The sequence below is a fragment of the Lathamus discolor genome, chromosome Z (genome assembly GCF_037157495.1).
Source record: "Lathamus discolor isolate bLatDis1 chromosome Z, bLatDis1.hap1, whole genome shotgun sequence".
NCBI lineage: Eukaryota > Metazoa > Chordata > Aves > Psittaciformes > Psittacidae > Lathamus > Lathamus discolor.
In genome coordinates this window covers 100,875,941-100,899,279 of record NC_088909.1, presented here as the reverse complement: position 1 = coordinate 100,899,279, position 23,339 = coordinate 100,875,941, and the positions used below count along the sequence as shown (strand labels likewise).

General features: G+C 42.0%; 1 protein-coding gene across 3 annotated transcripts in view; it reads left to right on the top strand.

Annotated features, from left to right (window-relative positions):
• The window catches only part of LOC136004685 (protein unc-13 homolog B), a 218,252-nt gene that overhangs the window by 85,304 nt on the left and 109,609 nt on the right, over nucleotides 1–23,339 (top strand). For all 3 annotated transcript variants that reach the window (XM_065661417.1, XM_065661416.1, XM_065661414.1), the window contains one exon: nucleotides 363–453. In XM_065661417.1, coding sequence (XP_065517489.1) covers nucleotides 363–453 — 91 coding nt within the window. The remainder of the gene's footprint in view (nucleotides 1–362; nucleotides 454–23,339) is intronic.

Sequence of the window (23,339 nt, the reverse complement as noted above, 5' to 3'; positions counted from 1 at the left end):
GATGTAACGTCTTTCCTCTGCTTCTCTGGTGTGTGCAGTTATGATACCAGTGTGTTGAGCTAGCTTGATCAGATATCTTGGACTGCTTTCCTGATGTTCTGACCAAAGTCATCTTACTTCTGGAGCTGGATTGTAGCCTAGCTTGTATCTTTCAGCTCATCAGTTTCCATGATGGTTCCTGTGTATAAGGAAACCTCTGCTTTAGATTCTCAGTTCCCAGAACATGTGCAGGCCTGTGTTGCCTGGAGGCTGTTGGTTACTTCATGTTCCAGAGCTGTAACTGTGATTGCACTGTGTAACATTAAATCTTCGCTACAAATGAGTGTATTTCATACAGTGATTTTCTGTTTCTTGCCTTTAAGCTACCACGGTGACAATGAGCCACCACCATTTCCTCCAGCAAGAGCCCATTGGATTAGAGCTATTAGCAAAGTTCGACTGCGGCTTCAAGAGGTAGGATGGAGTATTGCTTTGTTCCTTCTCTGTGCTACCTGGGTTTTAGATCTGTGGCTAAAGGTTTTGTTTCTTCTTCCTTGTAAGACACCTCTCAGTTCTGATGTTTTGCAGAGAAAAATTTAATCAAGTGTATTGTATAGGACTGCAGCCTGTTGTGATGGTCTTAGAGCTGTCTAATTCTACCAAACAATTTGAACATCATTGTGTGGAACTGGAGATGAATACCAGAAAAGATGCAGTAGCAGAGAAATTAGCTCTGAGTTTGTAAATAGTAATAATTATGTCTGGGACTAAATGGTTTGTGTTAAACTGTTAAAAATTAAGACTTTTTCTCAAGGCAACTTGAGGATAGCTTGTTAGCTTACTTAGAGTTATCTGTATTATTTGTCATGTGAAAATGTTCCTTGGGAAACTTAACATCAAATATTTTTAAATATACTAATTGAAAGTGGGTGTATAATAAGTCTTGGTATTTCCATCTCATGAACGTATGATTTAAAAATTAAAAAATCCTGATTTGGGAAGTCAAAAGGAAAAGGTCGTGACATTTTCTTCAGCAGTATAAACACTCTTGTTTTAGAAAACAGCGATTAAGACTTAAAAAGTTGTTGTTTTTCTTAAAAAAATCTTATGCTTTCATCCATCTGTATGCCCACAGAAAGATAACATATGGTGTTCATATTCTATAGATGATAAACTATTGCCTACTACCCAAAATACGGTTAATATATTTTATTTAGAAATACTACCTTCAGCTATAGCTCTCCTGTTTTGTTTTCTATAAGGAATCATTTGACAGCATCTTGCTACCAATAGCCGGACTTCTCTCTTACGGATTTCTTGCAAGGTGTTAAGAAAACAGTTTTTATTCTTTTTTCCTTGCATCTGGGGAGGTATCTGAAGTGCCACAGCAGAAATGGTTTATCTGGTTTGTAAATTCTTTCCCATCTAAGAATTACTGTGTTACTTCACTTCCAAGCAGAAGGCATTTGGTTCATAACTGTCATATTGATGTGGAAAGTGAAATTTAAGTACACCCTTAGTATCTAAGAACTTCTGTTGTGGTTTTGTAGCACATGCAAGCATAGCAGTTTAGTTCTGTGCCTTATGGAAAACAAGGCAAAGCATACTAAAAGGAACAAAAGATTCAGTGGTGCGTCTCCCTGTGCATACCTGTCTTTTTTTTTCTTGAGAGACTACAAGGTCCATGAGGTGGTTCAGCATCATTCTTTGTGTTTCTGCAGAACTGGAAGGAACAGATGCTTTGAGATGACTGTTAAAGAGACACTGGTGTAGTTATGATATCATAATATCATGACTTCCTTTGCCTTGACCACGCCTATTCATCAATAATTGCCTTAAAACAAAATCCATAAAATACAGAGCTTTCAAGCAGCCTACTCCAGGGTTTAGCTGTCTTTACTGTCCACAGGCTTCCTAACCTCTGCTCTGGATCTTTCTTTTGCCGCATAAATCCATTTCTCATGACTAAGCCAAGTAGTAAAGGAGCAGAATGGATTCCCTCCCTCTGTAAAATAGTGAAGGGCTATTGCAAAGAGAGGATGAAGCCCCACTTGCTTTTCTCAAGTTCACTAAGTGACACTTTTTCTTTTAATCAGCCTGTCTTCTTGCTGCCTGCCTTCACCTTTCCTTTCTTCATTTTTTCGGAAGTGCGGTGTCCAAAGCTGACTGTAGAAGTTGAGCATGCTCTCAGCTGAGAGCTTGCTCATGTGCACTATAGAACAATGAAAACTTTGTTCTCCAGGCTGTGATCCTGATATCCCAAGATACTAGTATCCCTCTGTGATGGTGCGTTTTTATTGCAGACTAGCACTGATGCGTAGTTTGCCTCTTATCCTTTCCAAGACTGAGCTTCCTTCTGAAGAAGGGCTTTGTCGGTTTTTCCCTAGCCTATATTTGGATTGGATTACAGCTGAATGTGGCTTTGCACTTTTCCTTATAGAATTGTGTGTTTTTTCACTCCTTAAGCACATTGCTGTCTGTCTCTTCCTAATCTGTTATGCCTACAAGTCCTTCAGGTTGTGTGTGAAAAGTTGCATGGTACCCAAGCTGCCAGGCTGTGTGCTACCAGAGCTGCCTGAGGGACCCTGCTTCATACATGCTTTGAATTTGGCTACTCTGAGTATGACTTTTTCCCAGTGTGTTTGGATCTGTTTTACCAGGTTACCTAGACCTCAGGATATAAAACTTTTACTGTTCTTCTCCTACACCCAAGACTAATTTACCTTGTCACAGAAGGAAGTTAAATAGATTTGACACAGTTCTTCTCTTGAAGAAGAGAACATGCTCGCTGTTATTTCTCTCCTTTTTATGTTCTTGCAGATAATAATAATTTATTATTTGTTCCAGTCTTGAATTCCCAAGGGTGTGGGGGAAGAAGTCAAGTTAGTGCTTTCATAGTTGTCCAAGTCTTCCTTTTCCTATTTTTAACCGTAAAAGCTTGTTTTGCCCTTTTCAAATCTTCAAGCGCATTGCCTGTTTTTCAAGTTTTTAGTGCTTTGTGATTGTCAGTGTGCAGCCTAGTACCTGAGGATGAACATTTCTCAGGGCCAGCTGAATTAGAAATAACTACCTTATCGGTTTGCTTTCAGATTTGGTTTTTGGTTGGCTTTTTTTAGTGCATCCTGTTTTTTTATAACTTGCTGAACTTTCGTATTCCTTTTTTTTTTTTTTTTTACAAAGAGCAGTAATAACTCTGCCAGCTGCCTGAATGCAGTTGTCCCTGCTAGTGAAGACCTGAAGCAATTAAGGCATCAGATGTTACAGCCTCTTTAATGCCACCTGATGATAGCTTTGTCTTTATGAGAAGCAACCACGAGGGGGTTTTGTCATACTCTGTGTTCATGGCTAGGTGGGGATTTTTTTGTGCATTGCCTTTTGATTTCTTCCCTGTGCAATCATTCTTGTCTTTAAATCATTCTTCCACAAGGAGAGGCTTCATACCTTCTGAAGAAGGGGACAGATCCTTTCCATCCTCTTCACTGGGTCAGCTTGTGATTTTTGTCTCTTAATGCTATTTCATTAACTTAGCAGCTTCCTGAGCTCACTGTTCCTTCAAGCCTGTTTCTCATGAGCTCTAGCTATGGATTTCTGAGTTTTTATCATTTTGTGTTTTTCTGGTTTAATTCCTTTCCTTGTATGGTATCAGGAAGATTTGTTTTCTCGGATGCGTTTGCACTGCACTTTAGCTCAAATCCAAAAGAGCATCTCTGCTAGTTGCTTTCTCACCTTGTGCATCATCATTTAGTTCCTAGGTCTTGTTTGAACGTCAGTGATATGGATACAGACTATCTAGATAAATATCAGGATATTAAAGGTCTCTGTGATGATAGTCTAAATGGCTAATTCTGTTGGCAGTTAGAAAAGGTCATGTCTCATTTCTGTGATCACCCTATTAACATCTTCCCATCTTCTATCATTACCTAAAAGCTTTCAAGAGGACTATCCTTCTCATTTGTTCCAGTGCCTAGAGCAGCTGCTTATGTCCTTATTCTTCAAAGCGCTGCCCTCAGCTCTCTTCCATGTTCCCCTTCCTCAATGTGCAATATAATTTCATTAATACATGTGGAGCTCCAGCTCATGGATCCGAACTACTGGATTCCGCTCACATACACTACTGAAATGGTTCTTATGACTCTTAATTGTTAATGATCTGTCTGAAATTTGAAAGAAAGAAAAGGAGGAAAAAAAAATACACCCAAGAAATTTCCATATGTGATGGGATTATAAATCCCCTTGGCGATACAGCCTCCTACCTGGGAAGAGATTAATATTCACGTGAATAATATACATGCGTCCTACAGCACCGTGAGTCAGAGAAATGTTGTATTTTAATTAAGACTTGACGGTTATAAAAAGGCACAGAAATTTGTAACTATGCATGTTAAAAAAAAAAAAAGGCTTTGTGGTGGCATGCACTTTTTTCTTATTTTTTTTTCCCCTTTAGTTCTGTTGTTTTTATTTTTTTCTCTTGTGTTTGTGAAGAAGAAACTTAATTATGCCAGAATCAAACTAGGGTTCTCAGCCCTGGGAGGAATGACTCAATAATTCTCACCTTCACACTTAGAACTTTGACTACAAAGGGGGATTAATTGATAGCTCATCTGAGGCAGTCCCTCTGTGAGAGCTTCTTTTCCAGAAGAACAAACACACAGCTATTGCATCTGCAACTTCTTTAACCAAAATAGCCTTCAGCTGGGGACTCGGCTCTGTGACTTTTAAAGTTACACAAATCTGAACGTAAGTTTTGTAAAACAGAAGAATTGGCAGAGTGGAGAAGAGCAAAAATTCAGTCAAATCATCCTGTTGTCTCTCCTACCAATTCTTTTCAATACATCTAAGTATGGTGAGAGGGTGCGGGGTCTTGGATTTCATCCATTTACATTGAATTTGTTTACAGGAGGAGAAGACTTATGCAGTTTTCCTCTCTTATGTCAGGAATTTAAATACATCAATTTACTAGTTTTCTTTTTCAAACCAAAGTCACTGGGCAGTGTTTCCTACTTGTTTTTTCTTCTTCTAGATGCCATTTTATAATAATTACTTTTGTCTTTCCCTGTTAAATAATAGTCTGTTCTTTTTGACTGCTGTGTAACTAGATCATATACTGATGCAGTTCGTGACATTGTTTTTCTGGAATATGATAAGCACCAGCAGTGGAAGGACTAAGTGTCTGTTCTCCTTTAGCCTTACAGGTACCCAGTTGTACCCTTAGTTTTATTTTCCTATGCCCCGTAGCTTCACAGTCACCACTTCTGATCAAGCACCTGCAAACAACTAACAACCATCAGGGCCTCACTTCAAAAAGCCCTGGTCCAGGGAGGTTGTTGTACTGGTATTTTGGAGTTTGAAGCCCAGTTTTATTTATTTTGGGAAAGCAAGCTGTTGGTGCAAACCACCGCTATTTCTGTCCTACATAGCTGTAGGATGCCCTCAAAAGCCCTCTCTGGACTTCCACAGTTAGTGAGGAGACCAGCAAAACACCAGCTGGTTCCAGTTTTGATTGCTTGTTTGGTTTTAGCTTACCTGCCTCACCCTACTCCTAACATGTGAATCCAGGTCCTCTGATTTTAAACCCATGTACTGTACATAAGCCCAGATGGCTAGTGGAGGACGCGCCTGCTTTAAGCCAGTCATGAAAGGATTGGAAACTGCCCCTTTCCGCCTCTCATGAACTGTACAGTCTATGCAATAGTTTACTTTTGGCATTTTATTTCTCTTAAGCTTTGTTGCCTAGGTGTCTTTTTATCAGTCCCATGAAGATGAGTAAGCTCTGCATTTTCAAAGCCTCCCACACAGTGGCAAAGAAACAAACTGAAGCACTGTGACTCTAACAGAGAGTTGCTAGAAACTTCTCTTCATACGGGAAAACTGCATCTCCAGTTAAATACCTTACTTATTTTTCACCTATTTTCTTTATGAAGGTTCTCTTAAACCTCCACCAAAATACCATCATTGCTAATTGAATTTCCCAGGATCAGGGTTGGTGGGGACTTGCAGAGCACCCTTGTGGACATGAAATCACTGTTCCTGCACGGGAGATCTGTGTAGGTAAGGCACGACTCAAAGGTCACTGCTAGCTGTAGGTAGAGACTGTTGTCAGGTGGCTGTGCTCACAAGGGCACTCCAAAATGCATTCTGCACACCTTTTCTATAAAATGCATAAGTGGCTTTCAGATCCCTTATGGATTGCATAATGGTAATTATTTAGAAAGCGTTTGTGTTTAAAAGTACGAAAGTACTGAAACTGTTCTACTAGCTCTGCATGCTGTAAAATCTTATTTCCCTGTGCTGCATCTGAGTTTGCAGGCTGGCAAGACTTGTGGGACTCCCCAAAACCCATTTTATCTTTCCCCAGGCAGTTGTTAGTGCAGGGTGACTCCCTGATGCTTGAACAACCTGTGTCTGTTGCCTCCTCTGGTTCCCTCTCTGGAAAGAAAGTTTCAGCTGACATGCTGTTCTCAGAGGAGGAAAAGCTTCTTTTATCCTCAAGTCTGTTAAATAAAATGCCTGTTCGCATCTGTTTGGAATAAAATGCATGTTTATGACTCCTTACTGGGATTCTTTGATACCTACTATCATTTTTTAACCTGCTTTACAGTGAAAGTTCACAATTATGTTACAAAGTTCACAATTATGTTACAGCAGAGACGTGTGTATGCGCATAGAGCAAAATAATGATGTGCCTTCATTAGCTGCTGTTGTGATTTTTGAGTAGCTTTTTGATAACATTATCTCCAAAAATCAGCAGGCTTGAGCTTTTTAGAGTAGTTACGCCAAAATTAAGAGAAATACTCTTTGTAGGGTAATATGCTGGTCAGAAACACTTTCCATAATGACCACAGCGGCTATGAGCCTGTTAAGTCATTAACAGGATTTTCTGCAAGCTTCTCTGAACACAGCACTCAACTGGTAGTTCTGACACTCAACTTCCGTTCACCTCTGCTAAAAAGCAGTTTTGGTGTTGATGGTCTGTATTCCACGGACACAGGACATCTGTCACCTACTGTGACAGCAAGTTCCTCCGTATCTTCCTGTTGCTTATTGGAAAAATAAAACCAAACAAAATTGAGGGGTTTTCTAGTCATTAACAGGAGTTTGCAGGGTGGATACCTAACTTTCCTATAATGCCGTTTTTACTTTTTCACTGCAAACTTCCTGTGAGCTTGCAAGACCAGGGGTAGCCACCATAAGAAGGCAGAGAATCCTGACATGTTTTTTCTTTCATTGATCTGTAGTTTTATTTAGGGTTATAGCTTTGCTTCTCTAGTTTTGTGTGTTAAACTCTAGACACCTGTAAGTTAAAATTCATAGGAAGCCTTTGAATGGGAATCCAAGTGCAATTTACTCTTCTTCCAAGGTTTATTCCACTGATTTGCTTAGAAAGAGAGGAAACGTTTATGCAACACCTGGAACACAGTTTACAAACACAGGGTGCCCCACTCTTGGGTGGATCTTGTACTTTGTGCCAGCACTGCACATTAAGTTCAAGTAGATCTGTTTGGCTGAACTGTGTGCTTTTCTTCTCTGACTTGTAAAGGTGAAAATGATACTACTGGAAGGCATGTGGGTAGTCTGCCATTATATGTATTTTTTTTTGCTTGAAACGTTTTATGTGTGAGTGTTTGACTCTGGAGTGAAGCTGGATGGAAGGTGCCTGCTGGTTTTGCAAAGTGTGGAGGTTTTTTGGGGTGGGTGGGGGCTTAGACTTTGGGATTTTGACTTTTTGAGAGTGACTAGGATATGACAAGTGGGAGAGCCCACTGTGGAAGAGCCAGCATTTTAAGATAGGGTACATCTAGAATGAGGGGTGAATAGGACTCTGGTTCCTGATCTAAACTGGGCAATACTGAGATTTTTACCTGGGTTCCCCACAGCTTGTGGATTTCTTCTAGGAAATCACTTTTCCCTATGCTCCCTCACCTGTTTGGACATCTTAGACAAGAGAAATACTCCTGTTCAAATTCATCATTGTCCTATAAATCCGATTTTTGATTCTGACAAATTGGTGTTTTCTAAAGGAAAATGTGTCTTGGTCACCTTCCTTCCTCTCCATGGAAGTGGCACCTCTGCTGGTCAGAGAGCAAGATGTGGGTAGCAGCATTGGGCTGGCAGTGGGGATAGATGACCTATGTCTCACACAGCCACTAGGTTTCCAGTCAGACTGCATACCCAGAATTGCCACCTGTTTGTCTCTGGCATTATTTCTGTTAGGCAGTCTGGTTGCAGCAATTCTGTTGTTGTGGTTTCCAGAATTGACTTGCATGTTGCAGGCTGAAGGAATTATCTATGTGCCCAGAGCACCCCTGAACCAGGGTGAACTACAGTAAACCCTTTTCTGCTGCCTGGGGCTGCCCAGCTTACATTCATGTGTGTACCAAGACTCATCCAAATTCTTTGTCGCACAAGTGCTTTTCTTTTCCCAAGACCTGCTGCTGCAGTTGCCTAAAGCTTTCAGAAAAAAATGGAAACCAGACCTGTTTGGAGAGTGGACCAAGTCCTCTATATCGTATATGTCAAAGACTGTATGGTAATACTAAAAATGATGGAGATGAAGTGATCATTGCCGCCTTACACATAACTCCCCTCTTTGTTTTGGGGGTGTAATGGCAGAAAGAATTACAGAAGTGTGCTCTATTGATAGAGACTTTTATTTGCTGTGGAGTGGGGCACAGAAACCTGTGGTGTCCTGACCATGGCATGCATGATGCTCATCAATAGAAATTGAGAGAGATTCATCTGGCATTGGAGTAAGTCAGTTCCTCCTGCTCTGAATAGGGGTGCAATGGGAAAGGTGGGTGGGGGGACTCCTACCTGCCACATACGCAGACATTAAAAATAGCATTGGCTGTTGGGAGAGCCAGACTTCACACTCTTATTTTTAAGGCTCTGTGTGGGAGGAGGGGATATTTCCCAGTGTTGTGTATTACTGAAGCAATCTGTGCAAGAAATGCTGCACTGGAGAGATAGCAGTGGGCTTTGGCTTACAAAGCACAAGTCTTGGGGGAGAGATGAACTAACTAGCACAGGCTGAGAGCATCATAAATGAAACGTTAACTCTTCATGTAGTGTTAGAAAACCCTTTGAATAGCATCATAACTTCGTAGAAGAAGGCAGTGGGTCAGAAGAAGTGGTTTAGTGCATGATGGTTTTGTCTTTTAGTGTTGTTTTTCCTTGTTTCTTGTTTTTCAGGCTGCATAGTTACACAACTTGTTTAGATGCATGCTTCTGAGCTAATTTCTGAAGTTGTGTAAGGTTTGTTTAACTGGAATCTTCTCATACTGTGCATCTGTCTTTAAAATGATTGCTTTTCCTCCCCCATTGTAAAGGTGGCGTTTGGAAGTCAAAGTCCTGTTATTAATGCTTAATGTAATGCCTGAAGATAAGCAGGACTCCAGTTCTGGCTGGTGCTACATAGATTATAGAATAGAGTAGCACTTTAATTTTATTTTCAATCATTTTAATGTATTTGATTTATAGAATTAAAGCCACTTGAAGGTCTTCTGGTACAGCAGATGAATGCTGCTCATCAGAATGTAATTCTTGGCAGGTGGTACAAGAACTCTCTTTGCATCCAGACTCCTTTCTTGGCATTCTGAACAGGATGTTTAAGCCATGTCATGGCCACCAACAAGTTGTGTCCTGTCTGCTCGTATTTACAGTCTGAACAACTTTGTGACATTGTGGAGGACTGACCTCGGTCAAGCTGTGTGTTCATTTCTATTGCTTTGGTGGTTAATTGCTGGAACTTTCAAAAGGGCTTTTTGGTGGTCTGGTCTCATTAGAAACCAGTATGTGGTAAAAGTGGGACTGGTTCTTCCCCTTCCTGGCTTTTGAATCCGTAACAAAATGCTTGCAGTCTTTCCTGGCAGCCTGTGAGCTGGGTTTGTAACATACATCCTCTGCTGAAAGTCTCTTGAGAACGTAAAGGTATGGCGTATCTGTTCTGCAGGGAGAATTTCCTGAACACGTTGACACCTTCATCCTTTCTGTGATATAAAACTAAAGATAATTTAGGCATAAAGTGAAATCCCAAATGTAGCTTGGGATTGTCACCTGTTTCTCAAGCATGCAGGTACCAGATGCTGGAATGGCTGTTGTAAGTCTGAGTGCTAATTTACTGGGGTGCTGTAGGCAGCAAGTCTCTTGCCATACAGGGTGGCTTGTGCCTTCAGGCTTGCAGGATGATGTGGTACCAGGTGGGCAGTGGTGCTACTTTCTGGCCTGTGGGACTGTCCTGCTAAAAGCAACAGGATCCTGTTTAAGCCACTCATGTGTGCTGGATGAGGAAGAGAGAAGGAAGGGCTGTACTGGCTACCTTTAGGCTCATTTCATCTGCCCTCACTAGCGTGGGTGTAGAAACAATCGGGAAAGAAAGTTGCTGCCTGGAAAATGGGATATTATTGAAGACAGTAATTGCATGCTGCTTTATATTCAGTGCTACGCTGTGACATACCAGGTGGGCAGTAGGTCTTATCTGCCTGTATTTCCATCATATGTCTAATATGCCATGTAGGAAGCCAGCAAATTATTTGAAGAAGATGGGGACTATTGCAAAAATTACAGAGTAAGTTAGAGAAGTGGGAGAGGGGACACTGGAGAAGCCCTGGCAAGGGAGGTGCTGAAGGTGTGAGATGAGACCAAATAAGTATGGCTCAGCTTAGCAGACTGGAAGCTGAGAGTGGATGTTGCTGCCATGTACTAATAGAGCATGGGAGTAAACATTGGCAAGCTTACAGCTATTTAAGATAAAGGTCAATGTTAGCACAAGAACAGAAGGTTATAAGCTGGTTATGAACAAACCCAGGCTAAAAATCAGAAAGTGATTTTCTAATTGTTAGTGAACAGCTTCCAAATGGGTTTCTGTGCCCTTTCTGTTTCTAATTAATCTAAAATGTGTCTGTTTATGAAAGCTATTGTACAACAGTCACTTGTGGGAGCAAAGAATGGGACTTCATCATCCAGAAAGTCTCTAAGCAGGCTTTGAGAAATGCCCGTGGACCCACAGCCTCCATAACTATTTTACACAGCATGGCCTCCCTATGCTTACACTGTCCACCTCCCTGCCTCTGCTGCCAAGCTGTGCAGCTTTGCAGGACCCTGTGGGTTTCAGAGCACAACCAGAGGTGCGTAGGAGAGGCCGTTTGCTACTTGGATGCTGTCAGGGATATAGAATTGTGAAAATCACATTGCAGTCCTTCTTGGATGGCTTTTCCATGCAGTTGTGCAATAGATATTAACGATGCTAGACAGTGAGAGGGTTCAAGTATTGTACTTGAAGAACAGTACTTATTAGTGACTCATGCCTGGTAATGAACCTGTCATAGATATAATTTTATTTTCTGACAAATGTTCAAGTGGTAATAGTTTCAGAAAATATGGTGTAGTTTGTAAACAGGCTTATTCTTAAATGAGATTTCTAAAATTCCTCATGGGATTTCAGTCGTTTATTTAGACAGTAAATTGCAATTGAACCTTTGTTCATTAGAAGTTTTTAAAAGCTAATGCTGGCAAATTATTTTCTAGGAGAGCTTGAAAACCAAGGGAGTATCAAGACAGAATTGGCTTTGTGCCCTAAAAACGAGATACTAGAGCTAGCTGGGTATTGAGATTTAGCTGTGAACTGATAGATCTATTTAGCCTCACTTTGGTTACTTTAAGAAGTTACATACAGAAATAAATGAAATACAAATAGGGACTGCTTTATGTAAAAGACCAGTTTATTTTAACCATATTTCCATCTGTTTTTTATTTTTGTTAATGAGTCAATATTCACCTTGTATTTTAAAATAACACACACATTTTGGAGAAACTGTTATTGAGAAACAGAGAGTGCTAAATTCTATTGCAATTTATTTAAATTTTTCTATTTTTATTCAATGTATCTTGTTAGTGCAGCAGATTGAAATGCATGCAAGTGTTTTTGTGATATCTCATATAACGGGTACTTGAAGGATCCACTTTTGTCTACACAAGACTGTATAGATTGGCTGGTGTATTCACTCTGAATTTTGTTATGCCTAATTTAAGGAATTTAATTTAAAGCAAGTACAAGTCTCCTTCATATTTAGTGACATGGATACATGTTACTCATCCTAATTAAATCACACTAATTTTAGCTCGAAGTAGTAATAGCTAGTTAATACACAACAGTGTGCAGCTGCTAGAATCATCCCTTTTTAACCCTGTCTTTACACCCACCTCTCTCCAGTTTTGGTGAAGGTGGAGTGACTTCTGTGACTCAAGGGCAAATAGCAGAGGCAGCAGCTATTGGAATGACCCCAGCCACCCCTGCTCCTCATTTGGGTGTGTTTTGGTCAATCTACTTGCCTATCCTGTCACAGACTTGCTGAAGGGGCTAACTGGCCTCCCAGACACTAGGCTTAGGTCAGCTGTGTAATCAAAGCCTGCCTTGTAGTACAGTTTTCATCCCTTTGCAGATGCTTTCTAAATCCAGTTATTTTCAGTTTTTGTTTGCATTAGATTTACTTCCCGGTCCCTTCCAATCAGGGGAGCAGACTGACTGGATTTCTAGGCATAGTTAATCCAGGACCTTTCTGCAGAGCCTGACAAGTGTTTTTACTGGAGATGTGAAAGCTGTGTCTGGGCTTATTAATACGAGTATGATTGCTGGTGATCAGCTTTGTCAGAGGTACAGTGGGGCAGTTCCCCTTTTTTCTTGTTCAGTGCCTACACTAACAGTGTCCTCGGAGACTGACAGAGGCTTATATGTGGTTCATAGCAATTATTTATGGGGTATTTTGGCTTGTTAATCAATTGCTGCCTTCTGCGGGGAATATAGAATCATAGAATAGTTAGGGTTGGAAAGGATCTCAAGATCATGTAGTTCCAACCCCTCTGCCATGGGCAGGGTCACCTCACTCTAAACCATCCCACCCAAGGCTTCATCCAACCTGGCCTTGAACACTGCCAGGGATGGAGCACTCACAACCTCCCTGGGCAACCCATTCCAGTGCCTCACCACCCTAACAGGAAAGAATTTCCTCCTTATATCCAATCTAAACTCCCCTGTTTAAGTTTTAACCCATTACCCCTTGTCCTGTCACTACAGTCCCTGACAAAGAGTCCCTCCCCAGCATCCCTATAGGCCCCCTTCAGGTACTGGAAGGCTGCTATTAGGTCTCCACGCAGCCTTCTCTTCTCCAGGCTGAACAGCCCCAACTTCCTCAGCCTGTCTTCATACGGGAGGTGCTCCAGTCCCCTGATCATCCTCGTGGCCTCCTCTGGACTTGTTCCAACAGTTCCATGTCCTTTTTATGTTGAGGACACCAGAACTGCACACAATGCTCCAGGTGAGGTCTCACAAGAGCAGAGTAGAGGAGCAGGATCACCTCTTTCGACCCTGCTGGTCACGCTCCTTTTGATGCAGCCCTTTTGATACAGGAAGTTATTCCTGCCTAAGAGAAAAGCATATTATTTAAGTCAGAAGTCATAAAAAGGAAGGTAGGGCAGTAAAATGTATTTTTTCCCCGCTTCTTGAATGTTGGTGCATCTGTGGCAAATGAGGAAGAAGTTGCTGGTATAGGGCACAGTCTGTCAGCAAAGGTAACTGGGCAGTGCTCCATCAGGTCATTAGTTGTAACTCCTCTGTCATATTATTACATGATGCTGGACAAGCCATGTTGGCTTTTGGAAAGGGTTTTTCCATTTTCTCTCCTTCTGATCCAGGAATAGATTTCTGCTTATTTGATTTAAGATTCTGGAAACAAGCCATCAGAGCAGTAAGAGAAGTCGCTGGAAGCCAGACTTCACAGTGTTTGATATGCTCCAAACTTAATTACTCTGAAAAATGAGGGTTTTGTTGTCTTGAGATGGCTGTCCAAATAGAGAAGGTCTTAACCTGACTCTGTCCTCATTCTTCAGTTGTAATAGGGACTTTCTCACTTCACAGGTATGCTATGAAAACACCAGTTAGTGCTTGAATTACTTGAGCAATATGGTGATGAGTGCAGAGAACACTCCTTAGCCCCCTGCATTGAACAGTGGTGTAACTGCATGTAATTTTAGGGCCTGGCTGTGATACAGTAAATACTGCATGCAGTCGTGCTTTGAATAACATGAAGAAAACAATATTAAACAGTTTCTTGCTCAGTGAGCAGTAGAATACCCACTGTTCTTCCTGAGAAAAAGGCTTACCTACAGTGGAAAAAGAATCCACTTTTAAGTTCATACTGGGTGCTACCCTGTAGGATCAAGGCATTGAATTCCTGTAGCCACATCCTTGGATGCTGGACCTGTGTTTCTGCAGAATGCATGAACAGTTGTCAGAGATCATTTCCCTGTTCTCACTGTCAAGCCCAGGCAGGAAAACATGCTCAAAAGCATTTGAACTAAGCTGTTGTGTTGTGGACAGCTGGGTTGTCATGCAGACCACCTGTGGGGAGCAACACTTTCATGCCTGTTAGCAGGTACATGTGTTACCTTGTGGTTCCCTACCTGAGACAAGTTCTGGAATGACAGAGGTAAGGAGCAATATAGCCAAGACTCAGGCAGTATGTGAGGAGGTTAACTAGACCATCCATCTTCCTCATAAGCATCTTTGAATAATGCATTTACTCTTCCTTGTTAAAACCTTTCGGGATGGAGATTTTGTAGCTGCCGCACTCATTTATACTTATGATTAAAAACTTTTGTAGATGTCTAACCTAGCTTTCCACTGCTGCAGGTTAAGCCTGTTATTTCTTTATCTGTATTTACAATAGAAATGCTTAATAGTTTACTTCCCTTGTGCTTGTCACAACTAGTTTGTGTTTGAAGGCTGTTACATCTACCTGAGATCTATATTTCACAGCATCTGCAACTTCTCCTTACCAGGTTTCTTGATCAAAAGCAATTACTGCTCTAACCGAGAGTATAATTGAGTATAATTTCAGGTTTTTCCACCCCCAGCACATGCCTATGCTCAGATGCCTCTGCATTTTAGTGATGCTGATTATTTAATTAGATGTGCAATTAAGACATTGATTGTAATTTTCTAATTTCACAAAATACCAAGTCCTTATGTTCTGGATACTGTTAGGAGGGAGAGAGATGTAATTTGAAGGAGGAAGCAGCAGAGGGAGAGTTTTCTCTGCTGTAGATGCTTTCTCACTCCCTGTTGACCTAAGGTATTCAAGCTGACTCTAGCTTTAAAAGCCAGATTTACAGCTGTTTCTGAAATGTGGGCACCCAGAATTTTCGAGTCATCTGAGTTGCAGGGCAAGAGCTCAGATTTGCTATGAGTCCATCTGCCTGTACTTCTGGATTAAAAATGGTGAATGGGTGCTTCAGTTAGAGAAGGGCTTCCACGCTTTCCGATGGGCAGCCAGCACACAGGGCAAGAGCTCTAGGGGCATTCATTCTGTGATTTTGTGATCCTGTGATTTAGTTGGTTTTGGGAGCATGTTTAAGGAAGGTTTTGTGTCTGTAATTGCTGGGGCACAGGGAGACAATATGCTACTCCGGAGCTCATCACCTGAGAGAGCTCTGCTTTTAATGTCTCAGTCTTGAGTTTGAAGGCTGGTGTGGGCTGTGATGAGCTGGTTTGTCATTGTCTCGGCAGCAGCTTCTGAAGGGAGCGTGGTTCCTGGGAGGTAAAGCTTGTTTGTGCCCTGAAGTGTCTGGCATTTACCAGATGAGGAACAAAATACTATTTTCTATGAAGTGCTGGGTGACAGAGCCGATAGTATTTGATTTTGTATCCCAAAAGTTCAGAGTGTGAACACATACATGGAGACAAGAAAGGGGCAAGCAGGTTTAGCTTGTGCATTTGAAGAGCTGTCTCACATCACTCAGGAAAGGTTTTGTTGTGAGTGACACTGATGACTGTAAACAAATAGAGGAGGATTTTAATCTGAGCTTTTCTAATTTTATGACCAATGCTCCCTTAAGGGTTTTGCACCCTTAAGGATTTACCATTTCAGACTAGATCTGTTCTAGCCCATGGAGGAGTTTTTGACTGGAGTGGCAGGAGCAGCAGCTGCTGAGGGAAGGATATGAGAGGTCTCATTGCAGGCAACTCTTTAAGGTCTCTGACCAATCCCTGCCTGATAAAGATAAGTCTAAACTGTGAGGCGTAAGAGGTTTGTGTCTCTACAAAAACATCAGTGCTGTGCTAACTCATAACCTTATAAAAATCCCTCTCCTTAAGTCTCACTACATCCTTGGCCTTTGAAATACCCTTTATTCTCATGTGAAAGGTTTTCCTTCTATTAATTCAGGAATGTTCATGTCTTGGGGTCCAGTGGATATCCTTACAGTCAAATAATGTTAACATGTGGAGTGTAAACATCTTTCCTATGAAGACCAGTCAGCCAGTGGTTTGGTCTCACCTAGGCACAACAAATGGACTTAACTGTCTTTGGAAGGTAAGCAGTCCACATACCTCTGATCTTTAGCAGGTTTTTCAACGTGCCAGTGCTATTCTTGTTATCTTTCTGTAAACCAAATAATTCAACTTTTACAGAAAAAAAAAACCCTTTTGTAAGGAGGGAGAACTTTTGAGGCTTGGGAGGAGATTATCTCTTTCCTTTTCTTCAAGTATTTCAAGGCTAATGCCTGGCCAGTTTCCAAGGTGCTTGCAGGGTGCTGTAGGAGGTACCTGTGCCTTTCTTCCCCTCTGAGCATATAGGTTGCTCTTGCACTTTGCCTTACCCTTTCCTAAAGGGAAAAGAGAGAATCAGTGCTTTGAATGACACATTCTTAAAGAAATATGTTCTTTCATCTGAAAGTGACATCTTAAGCATATGTTTCGTAAGTGTGTTCTGGAGCTATTGTAACAACAGGAATGGCATTGACAGGCTAGTTTTAAATGTCTTGGAATATACAGTCTCTTCTCTTCCAGGCTTCTGTCTCAGCAGCACTGCTTAGGTTGTGGTGATGCACAGCTCCTCAAAGCGTGGTATTTATTTGAGACAGGTGTCAAACAGCAGGAGGTCACTGCTTTTTCATTAACACTTCATCTTTAGACTGCTGATTGACTGGATCTTCTTGAGGCTTTGAAGAAGATAATAAATAGCATGTTTTCACTGCTGAGTCAGTTGACAAGCTTTATGCTTTATATTTGAACTTCCGAGGTCTGAACTCAAAAATACCTTACTGAGAACCCTGTAGGGAGGGAGGTAGAGCAGGCAGTTTCATTTGGGACAGATGATTCTTATGTTTGTTCCAGTGAAACAAATGAATTTGTTTTAGAGAGCTCTTGGGTTGTCATTTGTGAGATGAACTAAACCTGGGTGAGAGTTGGACGCAGCTGCTGTTCCAGAGAAGCTCTCTCCATTGACTTTTCTCTCTTTTCTCATCACATTTTTCCCTTGTCTCTTTGTTTCTGCTCTTTATATAAACATTCTTACTCTCTAGTTTACTTAGCCACCCGATTTTTTACTTCCCTGGGAGCCAGGATGCTAAAAGTGTTCCTGCTTGTCTTCCTGCAGGGAGAAGCAGTGTGAGTGTGGGAGAGGGAGGAGCAGGACCTGTGCTCGAAGCATGCTCATTTTCCTTTGGTTAATCCACTCGTGCTCGTGAAGGAATTGCTTACTTTCTACAATTTTATCAGTAATTTAGTACTTTACAGGAAGTTGGAATGAAACAGATAATGAGGATTAAAAAAGAAGAAAGGGTAATGTATACCTCGCAGACATCAAAGGATTTGGCCTATATAGCTGAGCTGGGCTTTATCAGTTTTAATAATTCCCTGCTGGCTCAACCTAAAATTAAAATCTGTTGGTGAATTAAAAGATTTCAATAAGTATTTAAATTTTTAAGTGGGTATTTCTCTAGTAGAAGGCAAATAACTCAGTGCTTTGAGCCTTAAGGTAAAGCACCCTCTTTCTAATAGGTTTATTTCAGATGCATGTCGTGTCTATTTTTCCCGATTCTAATCTACATTATTTCCATAAACAAAACATCCCTGAGAAACAGAGCCTGTCTCAACCTCCTGTATTTAGGTGAGGGTTTTTGAAAGTTTGAAATGCGCAATCTCCCTTGCTTCTAAGGGCACCCATATTTTTGTACCCACATTTTCCCTTCCAGCTCCTTGTGAACCGTGGTGACACCTTCCAGCACCTCATTGCCTCTCTGTTTAGGAGACTTGCTTGTTTTTTCCATGTTTTCTTCAGTTCCTGTTCTTATAAGGCAGCATGGGAGTACTGGCATTCTATGTAGCAGTGCTTGGAAATCTGCACAGCCTTTCTGGGACTCGGGAGCTGCAGCTGGAGGATTCTGGGTTTTGCCTCGGTGCGTCTTTGACTTGGATGTGCTAATGTTTGGTGTTAATGGCTGCAAGGACGGGCAAAGATGAAGGAGGAAAGGGAAGGTAGCAATTGCAAGATGATATTGGCTCCACTTGTAGTTCTCACTTTGGAAAAAGTAACACGTATAAAAGCTTGAGAGGCTGTTTAATGGATATTTCAGGTGCTCTAGAGCACTAATGTGAATAAGAAAGTGCTGTCTGACAGATGCTTAATATTTTTTTTTAACTAATGCTGTGAAAAAGACCCCTGGCAAGATCTTTTTTGCCTTATTCATATGCAGAGCTTTGAAGAAACTAAGTGCCGCGCAAATCCGGGATTGCATTTTTATTTTCTCAGTTGGGCAGTCTTCATACTTATGTGGATGAATTCAATACAGAGCTTCGGCTCTGAGCTCAAGTGCTACAACTGGTGTGTTTAGTAGCCATCATTTCTATTGCAGTGGAAGCTAGTGCCCTTAGTTGGGTTGGAGCTCTGTACACCTGGTGGGGTGCAACCATATAATGAGAAACTTGGGGTCAGGCTCCTTAAAAGCATTTAAAACTAAAGTACTTCTGAAGATCTGACCTGTGGTCCAGTCTGCTGCAGCAAGAGACAGTGCAAAAAGAGGGAGGGCTTCCTGGGGGATTGAAGGATATAAGTGACTACAGAGGAACGCTGACCTTAGGGAATGTCTGAAAGGAGGCTGGTGGTGTGATTTCTGTGCTGGGCTACAAGGGACAGTGCTGTGGCTACACATGGAGAGAGCAGGGGTAAGTGGTGCTGAGACAAAGTATTGTGAACCGTGGCATCAGTCTACCTGTATGCAAAGCTTGTGCTTACATCCATCAGAGAAATGAGCTGATGGGGACACCAGCCTGGCTGCTGCCAGCTGAAGCTTCAGTGAGGTGTTGGGGTGGAGCTGTGGGACCAGAAGGTAGAAGATGCTGGGAGAATATCCCATGCAGCGAGGGCAGGGCTGGAAGCACAGCGATGCTTGTGGGGGAAGTGGTAAATAAAAGATGATATTGGTGTAGGTAAGAGATTGGAGGGGAAGTATCATTCACAGCAAAGCTGGCTCACAAAGAGGTAGGAGGTATTTGAGCAGATGGGAGGATAGTGGCATTTCCACAGCTAAGTCATATAGGCCTCTTCAAAATGCCACCCCATCGCATTTGTGGGGCAAATAAATGGTGCCTTTGATTCAGGCATTTCATGCAGGATGGATGCCTGCCGCTCCTCACTCCTGGGAGAGAAGTATTGGTAGAACGTGAGTGGATGTGATTCTGTGCACAACAGTCCTGCAGTCATTCTTTTATGTAACAATGTGACTTTTATTTTGGGGAAACGTGAGATCAATGGGTGTTCAATCCCCCACACTTGTAGCAGAACTCATACCAGTGTTCCTTGGAAACTGGATGCGATTTGCTTCAGCGAGGGCGTCGCTGAATCTTTCAGGTTAGTCTGGGGGTGAACAGGAGTTACAAAAATAAACATCTATGTCAGAGTTGGGTGAAGAATCTCCTTGGAGCTGGTTGATTGTGTTGAGTCCTGGGCTTTTATCCCTAGCCTGCCTGCTCGGCAATCCCGCAGGATGCCAGGAATCGGGCAGAGTGCTTTTCCAGCACAGATCGGCTCGCTGCGCTTTACTGCCTGCTCCTGTAATGCCAGAGGAGTGCGTTTTGTCTTTAGTCAGATTGGCTCCATCAGTTCGTGTTTCCTTCTGAATGGATAATAAAGTGGAGAATCATTCCGAGGCGAGGAGTGAAGCGGGGAGGCTGCGTGTGTGAGGAGCTAGGCAGCAAGCAGCTGACGAGGAGGAGTAAAGTAGCAATAGCTGCACAGCTTTCTCTCTGCCTCTGAAGTACAATATTTTCTGTTGAGTCACAACTGAAGAGAAGGATGAAGTTTTAACTGTACTTGGTACTGCCTGAGAAAGGGAGAAGATGCACTGTGGTGCTGAACTAATGAATTTCTGCTGAGGGATACCCCTGGAAGCCGACAGGATTTCTGCATTTTTGGCTTTTACATTCATTGGCTTCTGCTGTTTTTTGCTTTTTGGATTTTTTAGTAGCTCTTTGCATTTTTTTTCTTCCCCCTTCAAAATATGCCTTCAACTTTATGTGATTTCTCATCCTACTGCTGCTGTGGAACAGGATACTCTCGGTGCCTTTAACATTGTTTTCCCTCTTCTCTGAGATGGGACACCAACAATATGTTTGTAATCTCCATAGGGAAAGTTCACTCTCTGGTGAACCTTTAATAAGATCAGGAATCCTTCAGGACTTGTCTTTTCTATGAGAACAAGCTATTGTATTCTGTAGTTTTCTATTAATTCTATACATTTCCTTTACATTTTAGCCTTGTATTTTATTTCGAACCAGCAAGGTAAGTGAATGATTGGGTTGAATGGAATGATTGGAATACTTGCCTACTGCAAGCAGGCAGCAACCAAGAACTGTTCTTTATTTTTAGAGTTGACTCTGTGTGTATGTGTTTACTTTAGTAACAGCTAAACAGCTCCATAGGAAGCTGACTGGGTTTAAACACGTGCTTTGTAAAAACAATGTACTCTTAGTACATTTACTTGTATGCTGTATTTCTCAGTTTTTGTATTCACCCGTTAGTCACTAATTGTAGATGTCTTATTGCTGCTCTAATCGAAGTAGTGTCTGTTTACTTCTCATACTTCTCTGTTGGGAGGGTTTGTTTCTCAGCTGGAATTTGACATCAAAATCACTATGTGAAGAAGAGTTAAAGGGAGAGGGATTTGGGGATAAGTTAAATTTGATCACTTGAAAAGCAAATAGACTGAGAGATTTTGGCTCGATTCTTCATTAAATTTCACTTAAAACAGGCTTGCTTTTAACCCATGGTATTTGTCACTGGCCTGATTTCCTGTGCCGAGAAGCTTGCGAGTTGATGAGATAAAATGACTGGCATGCAGGAGCGATGAGGGTGCTGTACAAGCTCATGAATCAGAGCAGATGGTGTGACTGTTTCAGATATCTTTTCAGTTTTCATTCCTTTTATATGGGCAGCTTTCCTTTGCCAGTGGGGTGAGCCTTTGGGGGATGAACATCAAGACTTAATACAGTGTGCTAAGGTCTTCTGTCCTCAAGATGAAAAGGGGAAAGCTTATAGAAGTAAAGCTGCAGTTTTAGCCCAGGAGGATTTTAGTTGCAGAGCGCTGCAGTTTAGCAGCAGGAGCTGGAAAACCCTAATTATTCCATCAGCTGCCTACGTTACCTTCACCCAGCCTGGGATGAACACTGCTGAGTGTCTGCTCTAAAGGAGTCACATCAGAAGCAGTGAGCAAAATTGTATAGCACCAGTCCATACCACAGCTGTGCCAGCACTGCCCTGACAACAGAAGTTGGGTCTCCTGATTTGTCACCCTGTGTTAGTACCTGCTGCCTGTCCTTCCCCACCCGAGTCTCCCTGTGAGCTGTGGTGCTATTAACTCAAAACACAGCTCCAGGGAGTAATCAGAGTTTTGAGAAAATTCCTAAGGATGTGTGTTTCCTGGAGGTCCTTATCAAAAATGTAGCACACCATTGCTTCAGCGCTGGATTGTAAATTGGATTTCAAGTAGAGGAAAGGCACAGCGTGTTCTGTCTGTCTAGGCAGAGCTCTTAGCATTTTCATAACGGTGCTCTCAAAACATATTTAAACAGAAGTACTGGGTTTGTACTGGCAGTGCTGTCTCTCTGCTCTCTGAATAGGGGTTGCTGAACAATCAGAAACCTTTCCCCAAAGGCTAGCAGGCATTTCTACGGTTCTGATCCCAAGGCAAGCCAACATGTCAGCATGCTCCGGTACTTGTGTTTCAGTTCTTGGTGTTGTTCCCTTTAAACAAAAAGTTAGTTCTTGCTCCTGGCTCATCTGTTCAATATAATGCTTAGTCCTTAGGATCCTGATTTGTGAAAAATCTGTTTTAAGGAACAACTACCCCATTAGGTTGTCATAGGAAAAACATTGATTGATTCCGCTGTGTACAGATCCCCTGTGCTCTGGAAGTAAGGGAGCTGCTGAACTTAATTGCATCTCAGTCTGCTCCTGATCTGCTGATAGCTGCTGCTCAGATATGGAGCGAGATGACTTTACATGAATGATAGAAGCGGTTATGGTTTCTTTCTTTTTTTTTTTTTAGAAGTCAATTACTCTTTTTGCCTTTGTCTCAGCACAGGATGGTCTCAGAACTAGGTAGGTGCCTTAGACTTAGCTTGCTGCTGGTTAAGCTTGAGCCCTCCATGGTGAGCAGCTTCCAGCCTGTGCCTCCCTCAGGGGCAGCACCTCCTTCTGTTTCTGGATGCCACCTTTTCTCGGCCACCAGGTAATGACAGACCTCATTTGTTACTGCAGCTAGTGCATTGCTGTGCCAGCCACTGCTGCTTCTATCTTGACAAACGGATGTGGCTTGCAGAGGGAACAAGCATGTCTCCAAGAATGGCAGGGCTGCCTGGTGCCGAGGCACTGTGTGGGCGCTCCCAAGACAGCTGGACTTAAAAGACCCAAATATCTCAATCCCTCTCCATCTGTGCTCAGAGAACTGATGTTGGGTGGATGACCGATGTTAGTCTCATTTTACAGAAAGCTGAGACACGCTTACCAACTTTCATGGTGTCCCATACTTTTGAATGGGATACTGGTGAGTTAAGGCAGGGTGTGCTATCTCCGTGCTCTACTACATAGTGATACTCTTTAATTACATTAATTTAATTTCATGCTCTTTCGCAACAGAAGTTTTTACACTGGTGAAAGCACTTGCAACACTTCAGTGGGTGTTTTACCCTCATACTTAGTAATTTTTACTGTTTCTTCACTTTGTAGCTACACCAATAACTTGCTGGTGCAGCGAATGTTATTCAGAGGCAGTTTTTGCCCCTGTTTAATGCCCTTGTGTAAAAGGTGAGAACTGCAGTGTGGGAGGTGTAGGACTTTTTAATTCATTCAGCCAATATGCAGTGTTCCCTGCACCAGTTTTCCACCATGAGGGTGACTGGCTGGGCCAAACCTGCCCTTTTGTCACATCTATCAGATTGCTGTGGAAAGATTTCAAGTGTTTGTTTGTCTAAAATGTGACCAGTGTGAAGGCTGGCTCTCATTGATGTCTGCATTGAAGTGTTGTAATGC